The sequence below is a fragment of the Petaurus breviceps genome, unplaced genomic scaffold (genome assembly GCF_028583685.1).
Source record: "Petaurus breviceps papuanus isolate PSGF00001 unplaced genomic scaffold, PetGlider_PUasm1.0 90925, whole genome shotgun sequence".
NCBI classification, from domain to species: domain Eukaryota; kingdom Metazoa; phylum Chordata; class Mammalia; order Diprotodontia; family Petauridae; genus Petaurus; species Petaurus breviceps.
In genome coordinates this window covers 21,718,655-21,744,179 of record NW_027187380.1, presented here as the reverse complement: position 1 = coordinate 21,744,179, position 25,525 = coordinate 21,718,655, and the positions used below count along the sequence as shown (strand labels likewise).

The following is a 25,525-nucleotide window of genomic DNA, read 5'->3' as shown; positions in this document are numbered from 1 at the left end:
ATCACTAGCAGGATCTGTCCTGTTCTGGAGAAAAAGGGTGTTTGATCAATTTGTTCAGCTCTGCCATTCCTTTCAGAGCTATTAACAAGGTCTTCCTAAAGGAATTATAATGGAAGGTGCTGAGATTGACCCCTCACCCAGCAAAGGTCACTTGAAAGTCTGATATCTCTGTTTTACATCCTGTTTCAATCCTTAAAGAGAAATAGTTAACAGCTTTACCAGTCTGTGTCAATAGGACAGGAATCCTGGCCAGTTTTCCTACGGAAGGCAGTGAAGACTAAAAGCTAATCACAAATTAGGGGACTAATAGCTAATCATATATTAATAGCATTTCTACTTGGTTTTTAGTACATCTCTTTCCATGCTTGTCAATTAAACTCCTGTCTTGCTGGCTTTTTTTTTTTAATTTAAAGACAAAACCAAACCAAAAACCTGTCAGTTTTATTTAACAGCTTCATGGAACCAGACTGTGCTGGTAAATGTTTAACAACCAGATCTCTGGACAAATGCCTGTAGGGCACACTTTAAAGTTTAATCTGCATTATTAACATTTCCTTCATCACTTTCTTAACCTTAGAAGCAGTTGATGAAACAAGAAAATCCAGCCTCAGTTCATAGCATTTTCTGATTTCCAGTTGCAGATGTTCACACTGAAAATTTAACAATTGGCTCTCCTGAAGCAGGTTCAAATTGGCTGCAGCACACCACTATATGGAATAAACTTACAGTGAGAAAATTTGAAAAGAAAAATGCAATCAGTGAAGTTTTAAATCAAATTTTGGAATTCTAATCCAGCAAAGACTTATTAAACACTAACAATGCACAAATGTTGCATTAGGTAAAGGTAAAACAGGAAAAAATAGTATCTGTTCTCAAGGAGTTTGCAGTCTACTAGGGGTAATGATGTTGACAGTTGACTTTATATGACTTTTTTATAATTGAATATTATTGTATTGTAAGACATCATTATTACTAAGATTATAAAAAATTGTGTTAAGACTTATACAAACCAATGCAAAACCAAGCAAAACCAAGAAAACAATATACAATGACTACAATATTGCTAATGAAAAGAAACATCCTTCCTTCCCCCTCCCCAACTGAATGCTGTATAATTAAAATGCTTTATTTGATCCTTATACCTACCCTGTGAGGTAGGTGCTATTATCATCCCTATTTTACAGATGGGAAAACTGAGAGATCAAGGGAGACTTTTCCATGGTAAGAGCAAGATGCAGGATTCGAACCTGGGACTTCTGAATCCCGGTTTAGTATTCTATTACACTATAATATAGCACATGATGTTTAAACAATTGAGTATAAAGGGAATAAAGAAATTTCTGAGTCCCTCTCTAAGTCTCCCTGGCTTCCCTCTGGTATCCATTGAAAAATAATTATATGTTTAATGGTTTGTGTATCAATACAGGTAACCTCCACATTACAAACAAGTTGTGTTCCAAAAGTCCACTTGGTTGTTTGGAATTTCAAGCACATTTTTTAAGCTATTGGGGTTAAAGAATTTGCTCAAGGTTACATGGCCAGTTATTTCTGGGTGTGGTGTTAAGTATCAGAGTCCAGATTCGATCCCAGGTCATCCCGACTCTGGAGCCGGTGCTCTTACTTGCTGTGCTACCTGGCCACCACCAAGCACATTTTCACAGTCATACATGGACATTAGAACACCAGCCCACAAAAACTTATTTAACCCATAATGTGCCTGAAGTACAGTTCTGAATTAATAAAATCTATGTTAGAGTTTCAAGGGACTTCAGCAAAATAGGGAATAGATTCTCTCATACAGCTCTTTTTTTCAGTCCTTTTTAAAAAATTTCTTAGCCCTGTGGTTTGAACCCTGAGCTTAGATTTGGGAAGAAAGGAGTTCAAAACCTCTGTCAGCTGGGTACTGTGTGTCCCTGGACAAGTCACTTCTTCCTTTGGGTATCATCTGTAAAATGAGGGAGTTTGCCTTGATGGTTTCTAAGGTCTCTTGTATCTCTGAATCTATAATTTTATGTCCCTATGTAATACTACTGTAGGGCTTAACATCCAAGTGAAATGTTTGTATATTGAAAGCTGTCACAGGATGCCAATGTTTTATCTTCCTCACATTGTAGCTCTGATGGGGGAAGCAGAGGTTCTTTTTTCTTTTTTGTCTTCTTTGCCATCCCCCACCCCTCACCTCCCATAAACTTTTTAGATAGAGGGAATGAGGGAGAGGTATATGTAAACAGAGTAAATAAAGTAAAATAAATTAATATAACATTAACATTTAATTTAATAGACTTCAGGGATGTGGAGAGCCTCTGACTTGGGGGTGGTAGGAGAAAAGTGCAGGGACCATGACTAGGAAATGAAGGAGGTTGAAAAACCATGGGTGAATAGAATGTTCCAGAGTTTCTTGAATGTCCTTTTAAATTTTCTTTTGAAGCCTCTAGGGAATGAAATGCCTGACAGCTATAACCTAGGACAAATAGCACTAAGCTACCCTGATCCTAACCTGTGGGTGACCTTGGAGTTCTGAAGCTACTTTTAGTGAGGCCATGGCAGGAATAGGTTTGGGTGATGGTTGGGAATGGTGGATGGGACAGGGGGGCTTCAATTACTTGGAAGGCATACTGTTGCCATATGATAGCTCTCTAATTTTGTTCTTACTCATTAGACTTTCAATTCCTATAGGAGTAAAAGTTCCATCAAAATGTACATAGCAATAAAAATAATTTGTTGTTGTCTAATTATGTCTAACTCCTTGTGACTCTATTTGGGATTTTCTTGGCAAAGCTATTGGAATGGTTTGTCCTTTCCTTCTTCAGCTCATTTTACAGATAAGGGTATGGCGGCAAATAGGGTTAAGTGACTTGCTTTGAGTCACATGGCTACTCATGATGATGAGTTTCCTGATTCCAGGCCAGGTATTCTTATCTACTGTGCTGCCTAGCTGCCTAATAATAATAATGATGGTGGCTAATATTTAGATATCTCTTTTAAGGTTTTTGAAATTCTCCTAATACATGACCTCATTTGATTCTCACAATAACTCTGCCAGGTAGGGGTTATTATTAGGTATATTTTGCTGATGAAGACATTGAGGCCCAGAGAAATTAAAGGACCACATAGCTACGCAACATCTGTGGTAGGATTTAAACTCAGATTTTCCTGACTCAATTAGGTCATCTACCTGTCTAGTGTAAAAGATGGAATAATCTTTTAGGGTCATTTATTTTTTAAAAAATTGTATCTTGTAAATTTTGGTACCTTGGGTCCAAATTCCCAATTACTCAAGCCCAATTTAGGGTTTTGCTATCACCTCATTTTCCACTACTAGAATTGTCTGCTCCTGGCCAGGATTTCTGTTCTCTAACTACTAGGCAATAGAAATGATGGGGGGGGGGATGGCAATAGATTTTACAGGGGCTCTGAGGACCAGAGTCTCTGCTGTGCAGTCTGGAATGAGTTCAGTAGGCCCAAGCAATCTTGAAGTCAGGATTGTAAAAGTTTATTGTTATACTTTACAGCAGGCAGGGGTTCTTAGGGAACCTGCAAACTTAAAGAAGTCACAGGAAAGTTTTAAGGAGTCAAGACAGTATTGACAAGACAGATGTCAATTATGCTAACTAGGTGAGTAAGGGTAGGATTAGGGAGGAGTTAAGAAGTGGTCAGTGCTTAAAGGAACAAGCATTTTTAATGTCAACTATGCAGGCATATTGCCCACAATTCACTGGGAAGTAGCCCAAGGAGGGGCTACCTGGAGGAGTGGTTTCAGGCATCACTAAGTCAACTAGTGGTCAAGACTGACTGAGAAGTGCCTAGTCTGCCACCCATCAGTGTCATGTTTGACAAGATGGATGTTGGGAGCCAGGGCTAACTCAGTATGTGTATAATTGGCTAAGGAGTTAACCTATACATAGTACTTTGAAGGATTCATAGATGCAGCTGGCCATTATACTAAGGGGAGATAACATTTGCCTAAGCTAAAATGTTTATAGATGGTTTAGTGAAGGATTCATAGGTGTAGCTTGTTATTGTTCCAAGCAGAAATAAACAGTTCATGAATTGTTTCTGGGCAGAGTGCTGGCATGGGGAAGGGGCAGAGTTAATGCTTTGAGGCTGGGGAGGGGAAATGTGATTTTACAAACTGGTTTTACAAATTGATTTTACAAACTGATATTACAAACATAGATCCCAAGCACCCCATCAGAAACAGCCCCCTCTTCTTGGGAATCAAGCATCCAACCACTTTGAGATTTAACAAGTTTGTTTGTTTGTTCATTTTCTTCTAGTCACAGTTGGAAAGGTTAATAAGCAGGCCTTTCCTATATAGCCAGTCCACTCCATTTTAAAAAGCCCTTATAAAGAGGGATACAGGCATACATAGTTGATAATTTTGGATATAGAAGTAAGTTTTATCTCCATATACTTTCAGAACACCCAGAAAATCTTGGAAATAAATTTGTATTTGGGGTCAGGGTGGAGCTCATTAGATTTAGAGGAGGTTTTGAGATGGGAAGGGGTATGGGTGTATTGGGACCGAAGCCCTGCAGAGTAATGGAGAGCGTTAGGGGAGAGTAAGGTTATTACCACCTCCTTATCTTTTCTTCCTTGACCCCAGCTCCCTTGTTGATGCAGAATTGCTGGGCACTCAGGGCAAGGTGAAAAACAGGGCTTATAAGGCCTAGGGATAGAGAGAATGAGTCCTGGTTAGCTAGAGGGAGGAGAAAGGGAGAAGGAACAGAAATCCCAAATTAGTATCCTCTTTCTGGATGATCATTCTTATATAATAAACTTATGTATGTCACCTGTATGTTATTTGGTGATTTCCTGCCCAACTACAGAATATGTCAATAAATCAGAAATACAATTTGAGGCAAAAATGAGTAGGAACCCAGGTTAGAATCACCTCCCCTCTCTCCTACACCTACACTCACCCCTCTTTTTGAATGTGTACATCCATGTGTTGGGAGGGGGGAAGACTGGGATGGGATAGACTGACATCTTATCAGCCATTGCTAGAGCCCAAATACATGTTGCAACCCTTCTCCTTTCTGGCTACCTTGCTGCCTAGGTTGTTATAGAAACTCCAGACTTGAAAGTAAAAAGCAGGTTTTGTCCCAGAATTCACTAGCTTGGTAACTGGAATGTGTGAGAGATTGATGAGAAGGGAAGAGTAGGAAGAACCAACCTCATTTCTGGTGGTCATTTTGGCATGGGATGCTATTTCTCTCCAGCCTTGACCTCTCTCCCCAGGGCACTGGGAGAAACTAGCTTGTGGTAAGATTGTAGTTTTGGACCATATGGGATAGCCACAGACATCAGGAGCTGACTGATGGGTTGGTGACATTTGAACTGTGAGGAGCTACCTACTACTATACTTTTCTGTAATTCCCAGCTGAAATCTGGGACATTTGCTAGGGGGTAGTAGGAGCAAAGGGCTGTTATCATGACTAGGAAATGAGGCATGTTGAAGAACCATGGGTGGACAGGGTGTCCCATAGTCTCTTTGAATGTCCTTTTACATTTTTGGAGGTGCTCTAGAATGAATGAATGCAGCAGTGAAAGGAAAAAGCATTTAATAAACCTTTTCTATGCACCAAGTAGTAGGTTAAGTACTGTGGGCTAGAGATGCAAAGAAAAAGCAAAACAGTCCATCCTGTCAAGAGAGCTCACATTCTAATTGGAAGGGAGAATACAATACACACAAGATAATTTAGCTTTAGGATAATAAGACCAAGAAGTCCTAAGAGAAATCCTACCCTAGGGCAGATGGCAAGATCAAGGGATCCTTAAGATGCATCAGTAGGTGAGAAGCTGGCCAGATTGCAAGGCCTAGAACACTTAGGGATAAAGTGGCAGGGTGGATGATTAGGGGTGAAGGTCCTCTGTTTTATCAGAGGGATTGTAGCTGGTGACTCTGCTCATTCATGTAGCTCGAGAACTGGCGGTATCCTGCCTGCCACCATTGGGAGGAGAGGAGAGGGCTGAGGATTCTAGTGGAAAAAGGATGCTGGGATCTGTCCTCTGCGGTCAGGAAAGGGTTGTGTCTAGCAAGAACTATTTTAAGAAGGATGTCCCAAACCTTAGGAATTATTGAAAACTCAGTTGACCAAATCAATTAATCAGAAGTGAACAAGTTCTAAACACCTCTCTTGAATCAACCAAACCCTTGAAGGTTTTATACTAGGTGTAAAAAGTCCTTGATTAATTTAGAAGTCCTCTTAAACAATAGGATGAAGAGAAAAACTATATAGAAAGTGTGTTAATATTGGCTAGGGAAACTTAGATTTGCTGATTAAATTTTATAAAAAAATAGCACACCAGTTTGGAAACTAGAGATTCAAGGGTCTCACAACAGAGAAGGAGTGGGAGGGACCTCAAAAGCTGAGCTGGATAGATTGATGGCACAAAGACAGACAATAAAAGGAGAAAGAACCAAATAGGGCTGAATTGTGGCAGAGAAGGATTTATCAGTATCTTAGAGTAGAAGATGTTTAAACTGCCAGTTACGGACAGTGGAAAGTTCTAAATTATAACCATTACCCTCTTCTTTACTCAGACTTTTTAACAGTATAAGCTAGATACTTTTACATTTAAATTAAGGCAGAGACCAAGCCTCTACCTAAAAGTTAGTAATTTTCCTAACTAGAGGTGCTAGGTAATTGTGATACTACTCCTAACTTTTCATTTAATATCAACTTTCTAAGGGAGCTGGGGAGGGAATGATGTAGACCTGAAAGTTAATTATATTACGTGTAGGCTTAAAATGAGCTAATTATTATAACAGTGTGTGGACAGCCAAAGTGCTCCACCCACCCTTACAATGTCAAAAGAAAACCAGGAAGGCCTTTTTAGCATGTTGAGTTCACTCCCTTTGGCAAATCTATGGAAGAACTTCAACAAGAGGATGGATAAGAGATATTCATATAGTGCTTTGTAAACCTTAAAGTTTACATTAAATAAATGCCAGCTATTATTACTATTTTGACTTAATACAGCATTTGAAGTTTAAGTTTGAAAATATTTCTGGGATTTTACTTATAAAGAATACTAGAGTAAGATCTTTATGGCAGAATATGCTTTAGTGTGGCTGAGTCCACACACTAAATCTACTGGTGTTATATTAACAGAATTATTAAACTATAACTAATAATCACATTCCTTTTCATATTCATTATAGCTACCACTCCAAACCTTCTCCATTTTTTAAGCCACCCCTCCCCCTCCCCCTCCCTGGCTCTAGCCTGACTTGTATACTTATTTTACTTCTCGTATACACCATCACTTAGGAATGATTTATGTTCCTAAAAAAGATGAGCGCTTCCCTGCTTAACTTCCCTAAAAATCCCCCCAAAACAAACAGAAAAACTCTCTGAATTTTCACTCATCCTTTCCTCCATCCCCACCCCAGAGGTAGAAGTGTTCATTCTTATAAACTTACATTTGCACACACGATGCCTTTTCTTCTGCCTCCGCAGAGGAACTTGGCTTTCTCAATTTTCTCTTTTCTCTTACATCTTCAATCCTCTCTCGAATGCGTTCTTCCCTTCTGTCTGCAAATGTGTTCTCCTAATGTAAGAAAAAAAGTTTGTCTGCCCTGCTACTCCCTCAAACTTCCTTCCTTTTACCTTTGGCTTTCTAAAAAAAAAAAAATAGCCTCCATTGCCCTACTTCCTCACCAAGCAATCACTCCATGACCCTTTAATCTCTTCCTAGAAAAGTCAGTTCTTAGGCCCTCTTTATGTTTTGGAGATGCCATTTTGTGGTTATATTTCTATGCTTTGACTTATTTCAGTGAGAAGCTTTCCTGTTCTTGGAGTCTGGAGACCTAGATTTCAATTCAGATGCTGATTTCAATCCATGTGACTGACTAGCTGTGTGTCAGCATGCTAAGTCCCTGAACTCTCAGTGTTACATTTCTTATCTGTAAAGTAGGAATAGTAAGACTTGTATTACCTGCCTCACAGAACTATTGTGAGGAAAATGCTTAAAGCATTATATAAGTTTAAGTCACTGTTGTTATTAATTAAACTCTTCAATCAGAAGCTAAATAAATTTCTTACTATTTTTTCAAAAGGGACAAACTCAATTTGACACAAAACCAACATGCTCAAATGGATATGTGATTTAATTGAAACTTATTCATGTATGTCCATCCTCTTGTCCATATCCTCCCTCAGAGGACCAAAAAAAAAAAAAAACCACCCTGGAGGCCTTCTTGGCTTTCTCTTAAAATTGTAAAGGTACTTACTAATGGAGCACTTTGGTTGTCCCCTAAGGTTGGCAGGTAGGTGGTACAGTGGATAGAGCACTGGGCCTGGAGACAGGAAGACCTGAGTTCAAATGTAGCCTCAGATGTTTACTAGCTGTGTGAACCTGGGGAAATCACTTTATCTCTGTTTGCCTCAACTTTTTCAACTGTAAAATGGGGATAATAACTGTATTTACTTTTCAGGATTGTTGTGAGGATCAAATGAGATATCTGTGAAGTGCTTACTCTACTGCCTAGCACATAGTAGGTACTATATAAAAATTGATTCCGTATCACTTTCTTATCCACCCCTTCTTACCACAGACTTGACCAGCCCATTTCCCCTTCCTGTTATACATTTCCTTGATGGTGTCTTTTATTCCTACTCTTCCTTTTGAGACATTAGAAGCACCCTCCACCCCTGCATCCTCTCTCTCTGATTGGCTGTTTCCACCCCACACCTCCACTTTAAGGAGGACATCTAGGCCAATCATATCTTCATTCTTCTTTATGCTGTACTGATTTTCTAGACTTTTTCTCTAATGCCCCTATGTTGGATACCTTCATTCTTTCTCACCTCCTCTGCCTCTCATACCACCAACTTTTTCATTTTACTTTTGGCTGAAACCTTTCATATATATTATCTTCCCCTATAAGAACATAAGTTCCTTGAGGGCAGAGACTGTCCTTTCTTCTTGTTTTTGTGTAACTAGTGTTTAGTATAGTGTCTGGCACATAAAGCTTAATAAATACTTGTTGACTTGACTAATGTGTTTTAGGTGGTTGATACCACCATGCTCTTTCTCTCTCTCTTTCTCTCTCTCTTTCTCTCTCTCTCTCTCTCCCCACACACACACTTGCTTCAATCACTTTTTCCATCTTTGTTTCCCATCTTGTTTTTGTCATCACTTGTTATTCTGTATGCACATAGTGATTGCAATATAAGGATTAAAAGTGGTGGTTCCATTGTCCATGGTAGAGAAAATAGTTTATTATTATGATATTGGCAGATCTTTTTATTTTTCTTTGGTTTGCAAGTTCTTCCATTTTTATCTTTGAAAATCCTTGGGTCATACTTGGGATGAATTCCTTAGTTGGTTTTCTTGCCAGACTTTTAAAAAATAAAAACCTTGGCTTTATGAGATCGCACTGCTCATAATTCTGTCTTTCGTGAATTCGTCTTGAGTCTTCCATTTTGTGGAGGGTCCCAGGCTGTCCAACCTTCATTCCCCTTCCACTTGTGCTTCTGACTTACCAGAGTTCAATACCATGTCCTAGTCTTGTCCTCTACTATACAGAAATGTCTTTATTTTTGCTTATATTTGTAGTGCTTAGCACAATACCTGCCACATAGTAAGCACTTATTTAATGCATACCGCTTTGCTTGACTTTCTCTATGATCCTTCATTATATAAACTAAGGGATCTATATACTAATTGTGACTACTAGGTCTTTGAGACATAAAGAACTTCAGAAATGATCAGAAATAATTTTTTTTAAGCAATTGGGGTTAAGTAACTTGCTCAAGGTTACACAGCCAAGTGTTTCTGGGTGGGTGCTAGTATCTGAGCCCGGATCTGATCCCAGGTCTCCCAACTCTGGGGCTGGCTCTCTTACTCACTGTGCCACCTGGCTGCCCCAGAAATAAAAATTTTTAAAAGCATATTTTTATTCTAGCCAGCATTTGCTTTTGACAGACATCTTTCTAGTCAGCAAATTATGTTTGCTGATGATGGTGCTTCCTGGGCTTTTTTTTGTCTCTTTGTTGTAGCAATTGATTTTCACTGGTTAAACTTAGAATGAAAAAAATTCTAGTTAGTGCCAATATAATTTCTATTGTTCATTTGTCATTTAAAAATTGTTGTTTACTTTTAAAAATAGTGCAGGGTTATATTGTGTTAATGTTATGCCATAGCTTTTGCTCATTATTAGTACTTAAGAAAAAACCAAACTAATTCTGCCGATAACTTTGATGATCCAACTGTAGATTCCTCAGAGATAATTCCTATGTCATTAACAAGACTTGGCCTTCCATTAAATATAATTTATTTTGTTCTTTTTCATGTTCTTTGGTGCTATCCATATCCAGTGTGTACCAATTCTTTTTCTTTTTGGAGGGGGGAAGGCAGGGCAATTAGCGTTAAGTGACTTGCCCAAGGTCACACAGATAGTAAGTATTAAGTGTTAGAGGCAGGATTTGAACTCAGGTCCTCCTGACTCCAGGGCTGGTTCTCTATTCACTGTGCCACCCCTGCCAATTCTTTTCTTGAAGACAGTGGTAGTAATTTTGGAGACTTCTGTGTAATCTACAAATCTTTGATCTTTCTCATTCTTTTCATTAAACCATATTTTCTCATATATTTCTCCTTAACTTTTAATTTTCTCCATCCTTGTATTGAAGTCACCAGGTATGAGAATGTACACTGATTTAGTCTGGAGGGTCATATCAAGTTCTATATAGAATTTTTGTACTATTTTACCTTCAACAGTCAATGTTGATATAATGTTGCCATTATTTTCATGATAGTCTTTTTTTTTTTTTTTAAAGCAATTGGGGTTAAGTAACTTGCTCAAGGTTACACGGCCAGTTATTTTGTGTGGGTGCCAAGTATCTGAGGCCAAAACCGATCCCAGGTCTTCTGACACCGGGGCCGGCGCTCTTACTCACTGCGCCACCTGGCTGCCCCCATGATAGTCTTTTTGCAAATACTATTATTGCAATATATAATGACCAAATGTCCCATAAAATGTTTTTTTTTGTAATCATTTAGTATATGATAAAATCTGTTCCAATAATTTTGCCTCTCCAAGGAGTATTTGTGAACCAATTTTCAATTTAGCTCCAACTTCTTTCTTTTCGTTTTATTTTTAGTAGCAGAGTCGAGATTGAGGTAGTTGTCTGTCATCTGAGAAGGATCTCACATTCACAGCACAAATAGTCAAATTGAAGATTCTTGACACCCTTTGCTTCATTTTTGGTCACTTTTGCATAGTCACTGGAAAAACAAAAGGAATCTGCATAAGACTGAAGACCATTTAAATTTTATCTTTGCTGCTTTGGGTTGCCATGGACAAAAAAAAATGATAATAATCACAGCCTGGAGGCTATACCACTAGCAATGCGCCTCTCCACAGTTCCAGTGGTTGGTCTTTGGAAAACAGACTTTCTTGCCAAGGCCCATCCTGAAAGCCTTTTCAGCATTGTATAATCTGCCAGAGCTTATGCTCCACTGGCATAGCCTCTGAGAACCCAGGGTCATCTCCATGCCACAGTGTGGCATTGGAGAGCCAACATATCTTGTACAAAATTGCCCGCTTAACAATTATAAGCAAATGGATCTTTTCACGTTTAAATCGCAGAAAGGCATCATGTCCAGTATTGCTAGTCTTTTAGAAGATATTTCTGATTCTCCTGATGCATGAAAGACCTAGTAATAACAATGAGCACATAGATCCCATATTTAAATTATGACAGGAAAAAAAATCAAGAATCCTAGATCTAGAAAAAAAAATTGTCCTTAGCCAAAAAAGGGAGGCAAATGTAATTTAATTTACATGCGTTTATATAGTTGAATCTATGTAAGTAATTCTTTACATAAGATAATTTCCTTGCTTTCAGTCTTTTTTGGTGAAAATTTTCTTAGATTCTTGTTCAGGTCCCATTTGATCCTATTTCATAGGCTTCTCCTTTTCCTTTTTCTTCTACTGTTTTATTTTTTTTCAAAATGTTTCTTTGTTCTAGTTAAAAAAAAAAAATTTAATGCTGGCATATTTTGCAGCAGACTTTCTGAATACGGCTCATTTCCCAAAACTGAAATAGAGGAGTGAGTCACTTGGATATATTCTGAAACAAAGATTTTAAAATCAGATTATATAAATGGTCTGATCCCTGTAGCCCTTAGTAACCCCTAGATGATTTTAATACTGAAAGGCTACTAGAATCATTTGGATATCAGGCCTGCAGCCTCCCTTGCTCCCCACCATTAACCCAAGATAAGAATAACAGCTCTCATTTAAGATTTGAAAAGGGGTTTAAATACTTTATTTATACTAATAAATACTTGTTGGTAGGTTGAGACAGGAAGCAGATCAAAAGTATTAAGACAATAAATTGAAGGGTGAGGGACCTAAGAATCTGGATTCTCTGATTTTATTGCTGTCAGTAGATGTTCATATTGTGATAAAAGCTTATGATCCATATTCAAGGGTACAAGTTGTTTTCAACCCCCTCCCCCCCCCACATAAACATAGAACAGTATTTACTTTGTACTAAATCCTTCCTGATAGATATATAAAAATACTTTGCAGCAGAGTGTTAGGGGACTAGAACTGTGAGGATAGCAGGGATTATTAGAGCAATGCCTTCCCAGCAGCTAGATATGCCCTCTGGCTATTTGACACAGTATGTGCATCTTGCTTGAATGACACTGCAACTCCTGATTGGTTTCCTGTTGAGTCCTTGTGATTTGAGGTTTGTATTGAAAATAGAAGTGTTGGGGGATGGAATGAATCAATCTTGTTAAGGAGCTTCTTCTTGCTGGGCTATAAGAGTGTGGCTTCACCCCTCTTTTCTCTTTTTGGGCCCTTCTCTTGTTGCATACCTTTTTCCCTCTGAATTCCCAGTAAGGGGATAAAATAATTTCTCTTTCCTGTAAGCACATGGCAACAAGAACACGTGATTGCTTAGGTGAATCTGAGTTCTTGGCATATTTCTTCTGTCTCAATGTTTTCTTTCCTGACCTCAGGCCAGGAACTAATGATCCTAAGAATGGATTTTGCCAGCTTTGGCAGCTACCTTATGGGTTGAGAGTTCCTACATTCTAGATCTGGACCAACCAGAAGGAGGAAAATTCTCAGAGGAGAAGACGGGTATCATCAGCATCACCTGTAGTGACAGACTAAGGGAAGCCTAAGGAGCTCTGGACACTGTGAGTTGCTAGCATAAGTCCTTCAAAGTGAATGCAAAATGTCTGTTCAGCCTTACAAAAATCTTTTATCTTTTGGAGGCAGTATAATGAGGGTAATGGACTGAGTATTTTATGTTTCCTGTATTATTTAGTATGCATCTTTGAATTCATTTAGTCATAATGATGGGGTACCTGGGGTCTAGGTCGGACCAACTTGTGGAGCCAGTCTCTGAAGTTGTGATTTGTCCTTTCCCGCCCTTGAGATCTGCCCCTTCCCCCTATCCCACATTCCACCTAGGCAACACCCTTTGAAGGGTGAAGGGGGAAGGGGCAGATCTTAAGGGCAGGAAAGGACAAATCACAACTTCACAGACTGGCTCCACAAGTTGGTCTGACCTAGACCCCAGGTACCCCATCAATAAGAATTTTCTGTGATGAAAGAAATAAAGAGCTGTCCTATACCTGATACTCAAATTGTACTTTTCTAGGAGTGACTGTTATCCGCATTTTGGGGAGACCCTATACACGGACCATCCCTAGATATTTCCTTGGAGTTTTGCTCTGAGATGGGGATATGAATAATAAAGCAAAGAAAGCTTGATCCTCCTCTAGGTAATTAGTCCCAGGTAAGATTAATTTCAGTCTATTTGAGCTCAGAGCTGCCATTCCTTGGGGGAGAGGGCCTTCTGGGCCTTAGGTCACATCTATAAACTTTCTCTTTTGTAATTACAGCTCTTCAGGTTAGGTTGGATGGGGAAGTTAGTTGTATTGGGATTAAATTGCTCTGGATAATACACAAGCAGATAAATCTGGATTCAGTTCCGTCTTTAACTGCCAAGAACTATCAGAATTGTAGGGGAGAAGTTTACTAAAAGATCCCTGATCAATCAAGTCATCCCTCCCAATCCACAGGATGTAGGCTATAAGTAACAGAGACAAAGAGGTGAGGGACCAACATTCAAGTCTTTTAGAGGATGTGAAACTTTGGTCTATTTGCATGTTCTAAATATTGTACCCTTTTCAGACTTTTGTTGGTCCATTTACATATAAAAGAAGTAGGATCCTCAATTTGGGATTTTTTGAGACAATAATCCTGGCCCTTGGCAGAGATGGTGAGAAGAATATCAACACCTGGAAGTACTCAGCTCCTTGTTTTCTCTTGTTCCTCTTGGAGAGTGTAGCTAGGTAGGGGGGAGGGATAATCTCTCTCTTTTCCTACCCCCATTAGCAGGGCTCTTTTTAGCAGAAGCTGTTGACCATAGGAGATGCTAAGCTTATGAGAGGTCAGGTCTGGAGCACCCCAGGGGAGTGAAGTCTGATAGAAAGGGAGAATCTGTCCAGAGTTGAGTATACTGCTGGTCCCATAAGCATCTCAAAATTCAGCTGTCCAAAAAAATAGCTCATTTTTCCACTTCCTGCACCCCCAAACTCAGCCCTCTTCCTAACTTCCTTGTTTCTGACCAGGTCGCTGCCATCTTTCTTTTCTCCCTACCTAGTTTTCCTTCCTTGGTGTTATCCTCACCTCCTTACTCTTCCTAAGTCCTTTCATAGACTGCCAAATCTTAGCATTTTTTCCTCCACAGCATCTCTTGCATTTGTCTTTTTTTCTTTATTGCCCCAGTCCCTCCTCTAGATTGCACCCCTCATTTCCCCTTGCCTGGACTGTTGCAATAGCCTCCTAATTGATTTCCCTGCCATAAGTCTCCCAATCTTTTCTCTACAAAGCTGCCAAAGTGTTTTACCCAAATTTCAGGCCTGGCCATGTTGCTTCTTTACTCACTAAACATGTTTATTACTTCAAAGAGCAAATAAAATCTCTCTGGTATTTAAAGCTCTATCTACCTTTCCAGTTTCATTATATGTTATTCCCCTTCATGTACGTCCATGTGCATGACATAGGTCCATCCTAAGCATCCTTTTTCTGCCCATATCTTTGCCTTGCATTGACATTCCTGGAGTACACTTCTTTCCTAAGGCCACTTCTCAAAGCCCCTAATTTCCTTCATGGCTCAGTTTAATTATCCCAGAAATGAAGACATAAAAGACATAAAGTCTCTCCTATTTTCCCCCTTCTAATGCCTTCCCCAACCAAATCACCTTGTTTCTATTTTCCATGTATATTGTATTTGTGTATATATTTTGTTTCTCTCTCTATGTGTGTGTGTGTATATATATATATATATATATATATATATATTTATACATATATATGTGATACATATTTTGTATATATATCCTGTCTCTCCCTACTATATTGTAACTTTTTCAGGGCAAGTACCCTTTTATTGTTGTCTGAGTATATTCAAGGTTATTACAGTGCTTGGCACATGGTAAGTTCTTAATAAATGCTTGCTGCTTGACCTATTGGCACTAAAATAATGCTTCTAGTATTTTATAAAAGCATTTAGAAGTACCTTGGCCCAGAATTGCTGCTGAACTCAAAGCTGGAGATTATAGAGAGCTTATCTAAGTTCTGAAGCTACTTGCTCAGTTCAGGAGTATATTTAGGGAGCCCAGTGGAATGGATCTCACAGCAGAGATGCTTTGTTCCATGAATGAGAACATCATGATGGGGGTATCAAAGGCATGCTGTAACACCAGTAGTGTTAGTTGCCTGGGTCACATAGATTTCCTTTGTGTGACATAGTGGTACACATGCAGTCAGATCCTGTTTTTGATACTTTCTAGCAATGCGACAATAGGCAAGTCAAGTCACAAGGTCTTTCTTTCTCTACACAATGAGACTGGTAGACTAAATGGTCTCTGAGGTCCTTTTTGGCTCTAAATCTGTGACCCTAAGAGTGAATATCTATTTTTCTCATTGATACTGTATTTGTGATAGGATTATGGGAGTAATGGTTCCTGTGGCATTTTAGAAAATGCATTTGACTTGAACTAATTGTGTCATCTGATTGACTTTGACTGGAGAAAACATTGTTCCACTGATGGAAACTTGTGAGCTGAGATTCTAGGAGTATAGACCCACACAGTCCCTTGAACTTGAGGTAGTTGAGGATCCAATGTGAGTACAATTTTGGGTAGGGGAAGTAGCCCAAAGAAAATACTATAGAATATTTCAGTTAATAGGGAAATTAGAGATCTGTTAATCCATCCTGCCAATGTACACATTTTACAGATGAGAAAACTAAGACCCAGAAAAGTTATGTGATAGCTCTACTTTCTGGGATCCAGTCAAATGATTCAAACCTTTTTTTCTATAAGATAGTCTTTCCATCTCCCTACCAAATTGACTCTTTTCATAGGTAAACACTGTCAATTACTTCAACTGATCTATATATGGCATCATTTCTAGCACCCTAATCATTCTAGATCTATTTATGGAGGGATTTCAGCTAGTCACTGCCCTTTTTGAAATATCATACCCACTGGTGAACACAGTATGATCAGATAAGGGCAGGCTAGAATATAGCCTCTTTCTTTGTGTCATGTCACAGAATTTTAGAGTTGGAAAGAATCCCAGTGGACATCTTGTTCAACCTGTATCTGAAAAGGAAGTCCTGCTATGATATATCCAGCAATAATTTGGCCACTGCTTAAAGGCCTTCACTACTTTCCAAGCAGCCCTTACCAATTTTGACCAGCTCTAATTGTTAAGATGTTTTTCCTAACATCAAATCTATTATCTTTCTCTACTTCCACCCATTGCTCCTGGTTCTGTCCTTTTAAGCCAAACCAAACACATCTAATCACTCTTCTCCATGACAGTATTTGAGTACAGTTATTGTGTCCTTTGACTTCTCTTTTTCAGCCTAAACATCTTTCAGACAACTGACCTATAACATGGACTCAAGGTCCATTGTTATCCTGCATACAATCCTATCAATGTCCTTCCTAAGCAGAATGCCCAGAACTGAACATAATACTCCAAATAAGCTGGGGAGAGTGGAGAGGGTCTATTTACCCCCTCATTTCTGGAAGCTATTTGTGCCTTTCCTAATACAACTAAAGATCACAGCCTTTTTAGATACCATTTCTGACTTATATTGAGATTAAATTTAAGATTAAAGTCCCCTAAAGCCCCCAGAGCTTTTTAAGACAATTACCTCCCTCATTCTATAGCTGTGAAATTGAATTTTTGAAACCAAGGGTAAGACTGTACATCTATCCCTATTTAATTTCATCTTGTTAGATTCAGCCCAATGCTCTAGCCTGTCAATATCATTTTGGATCCTAACTCTATCATTTACCCACAGCTTCCAGTTTTTTTCAAATGCTGAGTTTGGAGCTGTGTAGCAGTAAGCACCCCAGCATCCCCAGGGTGACTGCCAACACAGGTTCTTAGATCTGCTTTTCTAAAGGAAAGCAACTCAAAATGGGTTAACAAACTTACTTTAATCAAACATATATTGTTTACCTAGTTCAGGGGAAAAAGGTCAGCACCCCGAACTAAAGAGTATACAGACAGAAGTACAAACAGATCAAGCAGACAGGCTTCCAAACTGTCCAACCATTACATCCATAACAAATCACAGTTATCAGAGAGGGAAGCATCAACATCTGGGTTTTCAAAGCCAGGGGGTTCTCAACGGCTGCCCAGAGTCTCATCTGGTCAAATCACACAGCACTTCTCAAAGTGAGCCCCAAAACAAAGTCTCACATCAGGGCTTATATAGCCTTCTCCTGGCTCAGAGAATGTAACAACCATCTTGACCCACTGCCCAATCACAAAGCACCAAGGTGTGGGCATTCTTGAAAAACAAGCCTCCTACCACCGGCTCCAGGTGCACTTAACTTAGGGGCAGGGAAGATCTTAAAAGTTTACATTTCCATTACAAGCTGATGCCTATATTCAAGTCATTAACAAAATATTAAACATCACAGAACCAAGCACAGATCTCCGGGTCATTCCCCTGAATACTTTTGGCTAAGATGATATTGAACAATTAACAGCTACTCTTTGAATTCAGATTATCAAGCCAATATCCATCTAATTGAATTATTATCTAGTTCACATTTCTCTGCCACACCCCCCCAACACACACATTCTTTCATCTTCTAATCCCTTGAAATGGGCTTTTAAAATGCTTCTTTGGATTCTTTTTTCCTTCTAAATTATTTCCTCTATTCTTTTTTGTCATGGAACACGTTATTTATTTATTTTTTTCTGACAACCCAGATTAGAACACTTTAGTCCTTTTACTTCTTTGATTTTTAAGGAAGACATTGCTAGTCTGACCAATGACAACAGGGAAGTGATGTTTTGATCTGCAAATGAATTGGATTTAAGTGAGGCAGGGCTGTGCAAAGTCACCACTTTACTTTCTTCTCCTGAGCCATCTGGGTCCAGTGGCAAGATATAGATCTGGACAACTGGAGATAATCTTGATGGAGTGGAAGTTCTTGGCTTTTTTAAGCTAAGGTTTTTTTCAGTTCTTGGTTTTTCTGAGGCGATGCCCATTCAGTGATTAAGGTAGGTAAGAAATATGTGCAAAGTGTCATGGGGAATGAAGAAATCATGTCCGAGGAGTTCTTTGTAGGGAGAGATTACTTCTATCTGGGGTAAGCAGAGAAAGCTGCATAGAGACCATGGCCATTGAAGTAAGCCTTAACAAATATGTAGGATTTTATAGGCAGAGATCATGGAGAACAACATTCCAGGCAGAATGAATGGGATGAGCAAAGGGGTGGAGGAGGTAAAATACAGTGTATGTCTGAATAATGGGAAATAATCCAGTTTGATTGATTTGTTTAGAAGAGTGGCATCAAATAGGACAAGAATTACAGGTGAGCAATCTGTGGAGGGTTTTGAATACTAGGGATTTTTGACTTTACCCTCTAGCTAAACCACTGAAAGCTTTGTCTGGACAAATCTCTTCCTTATATTTTAGGAGGATAGTTGAAGAGGTCACCTCACTCTCTATAGGTTCTTCCAATCTACTTAGTCTATGTTACTGGTAATAGCTATTTACTGTAGCCTTGTGTTCTTTCTAGGAAACAGAATTCCTTAATTACCTGTTCCACGGAAAGTAGAAGTGTATGTGTGGGAAGGGTGTGTGGGGGACTAGAATATTGAGGTGTTAGTCTATAGAATATGCTGAAGATGGAACAGGGGCTGGAAAGTGTCACTCTGAAGGCCTCTTTAGTTGTGGAAGAAAGTTGTAGGGAGTCTTTTGAGATATGTGGTAGTTATTAAAAAAAAACAAATAAAAAGGATTGTCAAACATTAAAAAATATAAAGAAGAAAGCAAAAAGAAGTTCACAAAGGGAGCACAGAAGAACTGGGAAGTGTTGGGACTACATTGTAAAATCCAGCATATACTTTCAAACAAAGAGAAGCATTCTATACCTAAAAGAGATTCACAGTTTCACATGCAATCCTATTTTTCTGCTCATCTTTTTATGCACAAATGTTCATATCCATTGATGTTTTTTATTTAAAATAAAATTGGTGTGGGGGGGCGGAGTCAAGATGGCAGAGTAGAAGCAGGACCTCCACTGGGCTCCAGCTTCCACCTTACCCAATCCATGTAAAACGGAACTCTAAACAAACTTTGGAGCTGCAGAACCCACAAAATGACACAGAGAAGCTAACCTCCCATTGAGGACAGCCCAGCAGGCTGGCAGCAAGCAGCCAGCACAGCGCTCTGGGAGCCAAGCCCAGCCCCATGCCCAAAGCTGGGCCTGACAAGCTGCCAGCTAGAGGGACTCCAGATCAGCAGCAGCTGTAGCCATTTCCAGATTTATCAACAGATAGATTTGAAGGACAAAGTGAGAGGTCAGTGCAGTCTGGACTTTGGGACCCAGTAAGTTGGAGTGCATGGCTTTTGCCTCCAGGGCAAGAAGCTGCTGAGACACTGTCACAGCCAGACAGTCCCACATGGCAGCTTCAGCTCCTGGCCTGCAGAGTTTAGGGGGACCAAGCACCAGTCTGAGGGGTAATCACTCTTGCTTTAACCTTCTTACATCTGGATTGCAGTCTAGGGTGGAGGTCCAGGGGTGTGTGTCCAGCTTGCCAGAGAGTGTGGAGACCTCAGAGAAGGCACCCTTCTAATACCTCCGGCAGGTGAGAAAACCCCAGCGTTTGGGATGAAAGCTCCCCTGTCTGGTGGCAGAGTCCTACTGTGGCAAAAAGCCCAGGGGTCAAATGACTGAGGGGCTACATGACCAGGCAAAGGAAACAAAGCAGACAGAAGATTCCAACATTAGACTCCTATTTTGGGGACAAAAAGGAGCAAAGCATGGAACAGGATGAAGACAGTGAAGTCAGAACCCCTGCACCAAAAGCTTCAAAGGAAAATACAAGCTGGTTACAGGCCATAGAGGACCTTAAGAAGTAGATAAGAGAAGTGGAGGAAAAATTGGGAAGAGAAATGAGAACGATGCAAGTAAATTACAAAATGAGAGTCAAAAGCCTGACTGAGGAAAATAACACCTTAAAAAATAGACTAACTCAAATGGCAAAAGAGGCCCAAAAAGTCAATGAGGAGAAGAATGCCTTAAAAAGTAGAATTTGCCAGATGGAAAAAGAATCTCAAAAGCTCACTGAGGAGAATCATTGCTTCAGAATTAGAATGGAGCAAAAAGCTAATGACTTTATGAGAAATCGAGATGCAGTTAAACAGATCCAAACAAATGAAAGAGTAGAAGGCAATGTGAAATATCTCCTGGGAAAAACCACTGACCTGGAAAATAGATCCAGGAGAGATAATTTAAAAATTATTGGACTTCCTAAAAGCCATGATCAAAGTAAGAACCTAGAAATCATCCTTCAGGAAGTTCTCAAAGAAAACTGCCCTGATGTTTTAAATGAGAGAGGGCAAAATGGAGGTTGAAAGAATTCACCAATCACCTCTTGAAAAAGATCCCAAAAAGAAAACTCGTAGGAATATTATAGCCAGGTTCTGGAATTCCCAGATTAAGGAGAGAATATTACAAGCAGCCAGGAAGAAACAATTTGAATATTGTGGAAACACAATCAGGATTACCCAGGATCTGGCAGCTTCTACACTGAGGAATCAAAGGGTTTGGAGTATAATATTCCAGAGGTCAAAGGAGCTGGGAATAAAACCAAGAATCACCTACCCATCAAAACTGAGTACTATGTTTCAGGGGAAAATATGGTTATTCAGTGGAATAGAGAACTTTCAAGCACTGTTGCTGAAAAAACCAGAGTTGAATAGAAAATTTGACATTCAGAGACAAGAAGCAAGAGAACCATGAGAAGGTAAACAGGGAAAAGAAATCATAAGGAACTTATCAAAGTTGAACTATTAACATTCCTACATGGAAAAACAATAATTGTAACTGATAAAACTTTTGTTGGTATGAAAATAGTTGAAGGAAATAGAAATATATATGTCTATATATGAAGGTATATGGGCATATGAATACATATGTGAATGTGTGTATATATGTTTACAGGTATATATAGATAAAGGGCACAGGATCAATTTAACAGGAAGGGATGATACTTAAAAGGCTAAATTAAGAGGTGAGATAGGAATATAATGAAAGGAGATGGGGAGAGACGGAATGGGGTAAACTATAGTATCTCATATAGAAGAGGCAAGGGAAAATGGTTACAATGGAGGGAAAGAATAGGAAAGCAAAAGGGAATGGGTCAACCTTATTTTCATTGAATTTGGTTCGGGGAGGGAATGAAATACACACTAAAGAGGGTATCTCACCCTACAGGAGAGTAGGGAGGTAGGGGATCAGAGTGGGGATTATGGAAGGGAGGGCAGGCCGGGGGGGGGGGGGGGTTGGAAGCACCCACTTTTGAAAAGGATGGAATCAAAGTAGAGAATAGAACAAGTGGAAGGTGGGATAGGAGGGAAGGAAATATAGTCAGTCTTTTACAATATATCTACTATGTTATTGTTTTGCATTAGCTACACATGTACAACCTATACTGAACTGCTTATCTTCCCAGTAAGGGTGGGTGGCAAGGGAGGAAGGGGATGAATCTTTAATTCAAAGTTTTAAAATCAAATGTATAAATAAATAAATAAATAAATATATATATACATACATACATACATATATATATATACTATTTTACATGTAATTGGGAAATAAGATATACAGGCTCTGGGGCATAGAGATCCACTGGAAAAGTCGAAAGGGGTATGGGAGAAAATATGGGAGAGAGCAGATTGGAGGTGGGGATACCCTGTGGGACTGCTATTTTGGGGCTGTGGGTAGGGGGAAAATGGGGAGAAAATTTGTAACTCAAAACTGGTGGAAATGAATGATGTAAATCATAAGTTAATTAATCATTTCAAAAATGGAAAAAAAAGAATAGATTGCTGCTGGACTCTGTCAAAGAGAAGGAATTGTAGGTTCCGCCCCCCCCCCCCCCCTTTGTCTGGGCTTTTCATCCTATTTATTACTCTACAGGCTGGACTTGTGCCTGTGGTTAAGCCACACCGCTGATGCTGCTCTGCTGGCTTCTGAACTTGCTTCTTTCTCTATGCATTGCTGAGGGACTCCGAATGCCACTGTCCTTTTCTTATTCCTGAATCTGCAACCTGAAGTTGGGCAGACTAAAGATGCCAATTCACACCTTTACCCATCGTAGTGCTTTGGTGTGGGTCTAGGGATGCCTCACATGGTTCTGAGACTTCCTCTTGCTCTGGTGTATAGTCTTTCTCTGGATACTGGAATGCTCTGTTACAGTGTGCTCCTGGCCCAACTTTGTCTCCATTGTTCACTCACTTCCTTGTCTCCTTCTCTGTGCTGACACGGACTGGACTAAGGACTAATGATTTTTTTCCCTATCTGGATTTAGTCTGGTGTGTTTTCTAGATCTTTTAGGAGGAATTTGTGGAGAGAAGATGACCATATTACTTTCCTTTACTCTGGTATCTTGGCCTGGCTTCCTACACCACACACTTTCCAATGGGTTTTCTCTTGTATTGCATGAGGTTGAGAATGGCAACAGGAGAATGTTCTTTAACTACTCTCTATGGCCTGTGAAGTATTAGCTGTCCATGCCACTTGTCACTCAGAAAGTACAGGTCAAGTGACATTTGGGTAGGGGGAAAAAAAAGCAAAAAGTAATGCAGATATGTGTGTGACTCAGGTACAGAAAGATACTTGGGAGAAATAACCTCAGGATCAAAGAATTTTGATCTAGAAGTAAGCAGAGAGATCCTTTAATCTTACCTTCTTGTTTTATAGACAAAGGAGCTGTTAAGTAAAGAGCTTTTTGTAGTTGATGGAGTGCTGGACACTGAGTCAGGAAGACCTACTAGGTCCAAATCCTGTCTCTGATGCTTTTTAGCTGTATTTTGTCATTCAATTGTGTCTGACTTCTTGTGGCCCCCTTTGAGTTTTCTTGGCAAAGTGGTTTGCCATTTCCTTCCCCAGGTCATCTTACAGAAGAGGAAACTGAGGCAAGCTTACCCAGGGTCACACAACTAAGTATCTGAGGCCTCATTTGAACTCAGGTGTTCCTGACTCCAGGTCGGGCACTTTATCTACTCTGTTGCCTTTAGCTGTGTGACACTCTATAAATTACTTAGGCTCTTTGAGCCTCCATTTCTTCCTCTGTAAAATGGGGATAATAATACTTACCTCACAAGACTGTCACGGTGTTTAAAAGAGACAATGTTTATTAAACATTTTGTCAATTTTAAAGTTCTGTATAATTTTCAGTTAATATTATGACTTGCTCAGGTCATACAGGTTTACATCCAAAGTTCCCCACTAATATAAAGATCATAGAGGTACCTCTAAGCATCTAGTCCAGCTTCTTCATTTTGTAAAGAAGGGAACCAAGGACCAGATAAGTAAAGTAAAATGCCCAATGTTACATTGATGGTAAGTGGGACAGTTAGGATTTGAACCTACTTTTTCTGTCACAGAATCGAGTGTTCTACAAAACACTGGAAATCCAGGGTTTTTTTTTTGTCTGTTTTTTAACTTGCCCGCCTTATCTGTCTATAGCAGCTGCAAGAGTAGGATGAAGCTAACAATTGAATTGGATTGACATTTAGTAAGAGCCTGCTGTGTATGGAACACTGTGCTAGGCACTGGGGGAGGTCTTTAGCCTAGGTAAGATATGCTTCCTATTCTCATAGGAAATGCAGTGTAGTTTGGGGAAGGAATAGGAAGTATTACAACTAAAATACAAAAGAAGACATAATGTGCTATGTACCGCATCAGTTCTATGGGAAAGGGAAAGATGGTCATCAGTTGTGGGTTGCAGGGAGAGGGAGAATCAGGGAAGGCTTCCTGGAGGGGGTGATATTTGGTTTGGGCTTTGAAAGATGAGAAGAAATTCAGTAGGTGGAATTGAGGAAAAGTGATGACCCTCTAACAATGGGGGTTAGTAGGTCAAAGTAGTTTTCATGTAGGTGCTGTCTCCTATTTCCTCTACCTACTTATGCCTCCATTACTCTTATTTTCTTGTCTTAATTTTTTTTCCTGGTTTCTTCTTCATAGGTAGGAAGCGGAACCCTGGGCTGAAGATTCCAAAAGAAGCATTTGAACAATCTCAGACCAGTTCAGCGTAAGTTTTCAGAGCCTTGTTGCTTGTAGAGACCATTGGATAATTTGTGCATTTGTGGATGACCTGCTGACACTAGGAAGGGCTGCGCCTAAAGAGGGTGTGGGTGCTCAATTTGTTATTTTATTATTTCAAATCCATGTGATTCAATTACTGGGGACACTTCCTCTGCCAGTGCAGATTGAGAGATACTGTGAGTATATAGTCACTGTCTAGTATATTGTAGTGCTTAAGAGCTACTGTGACCAAAAGATTCATCATCTGGCGGGGCAAAACTGATGATGAGTCTGTCTAAACTTGGCTAGGTTGGTCCTTGGATAACGGGTTTTTTTTTTTGGCTGACATTTATACTGTACCTTTAATGACTGTAAACTGCTTTACATACACTATTTTATTTGAACTTCACAATAATCCTGAGGTAGATACTATGGATATTATATTCTTATTTTATAGATGAGAAAGCTGAGGCTCAGAGATTGGCCAATGTCAATCAAATTAACAAGTATTTATTAAGTACCTACTGTGTGTTAGGCCCTGTGCTAAGTGCTGGGGATACAAATACAATGAATGAAACAATCCTTTCTCAGAAAGAGCTTACAATTTAATGAGAGAAATACCAAAGAGATAGTGTCCCAAAAGTCTTAGTGCAATGTTAAGCATTCATAACTTTGTAAGTATAAATACTACAAACTTACCCCCCCCAAATCCTATCATTTGAAACTTTAATCATTTTAATTTCTTTTATATTTAGTTTTGTAAATTCTGAATAAATTTTTACACCATGGGGGCACATTGCATGTATGACAGTTTCTATATGATACTTTCTCCAACTGGTAGATTGGTAGAGGAGGTCCTTTTGCTTGATCACCTTGGTCACTTGATCTACCTCCATTAGACTTTTGCTTG

General features: G+C 39.4%; 1 protein-coding gene across 5 annotated transcripts in view; it reads left to right on the top strand.

Annotated features, from left to right (window-relative positions):
• The window catches only part of MAP2K6 (mitogen-activated protein kinase kinase 6), a 208,887-nt gene that overhangs the window by 60,891 nt on the left and 122,471 nt on the right, over window positions 1–25,525 (top strand). For all 5 annotated transcript variants that reach the window (XR_011166137.1, XM_069076538.1, XM_069076537.1 and 2 more), the window contains exon 2: window positions 24,556–24,622. Coding sequence is in view for 4 of the 5 variants with exons in the window: in XM_069076538.1 (XP_068932639.1) it covers window positions 24,556–24,622 (67 nt within the window). In the remaining variant the exon portion in view is untranslated. The remainder of the gene's footprint in view (window positions 1–24,555; window positions 24,623–25,525) is intronic.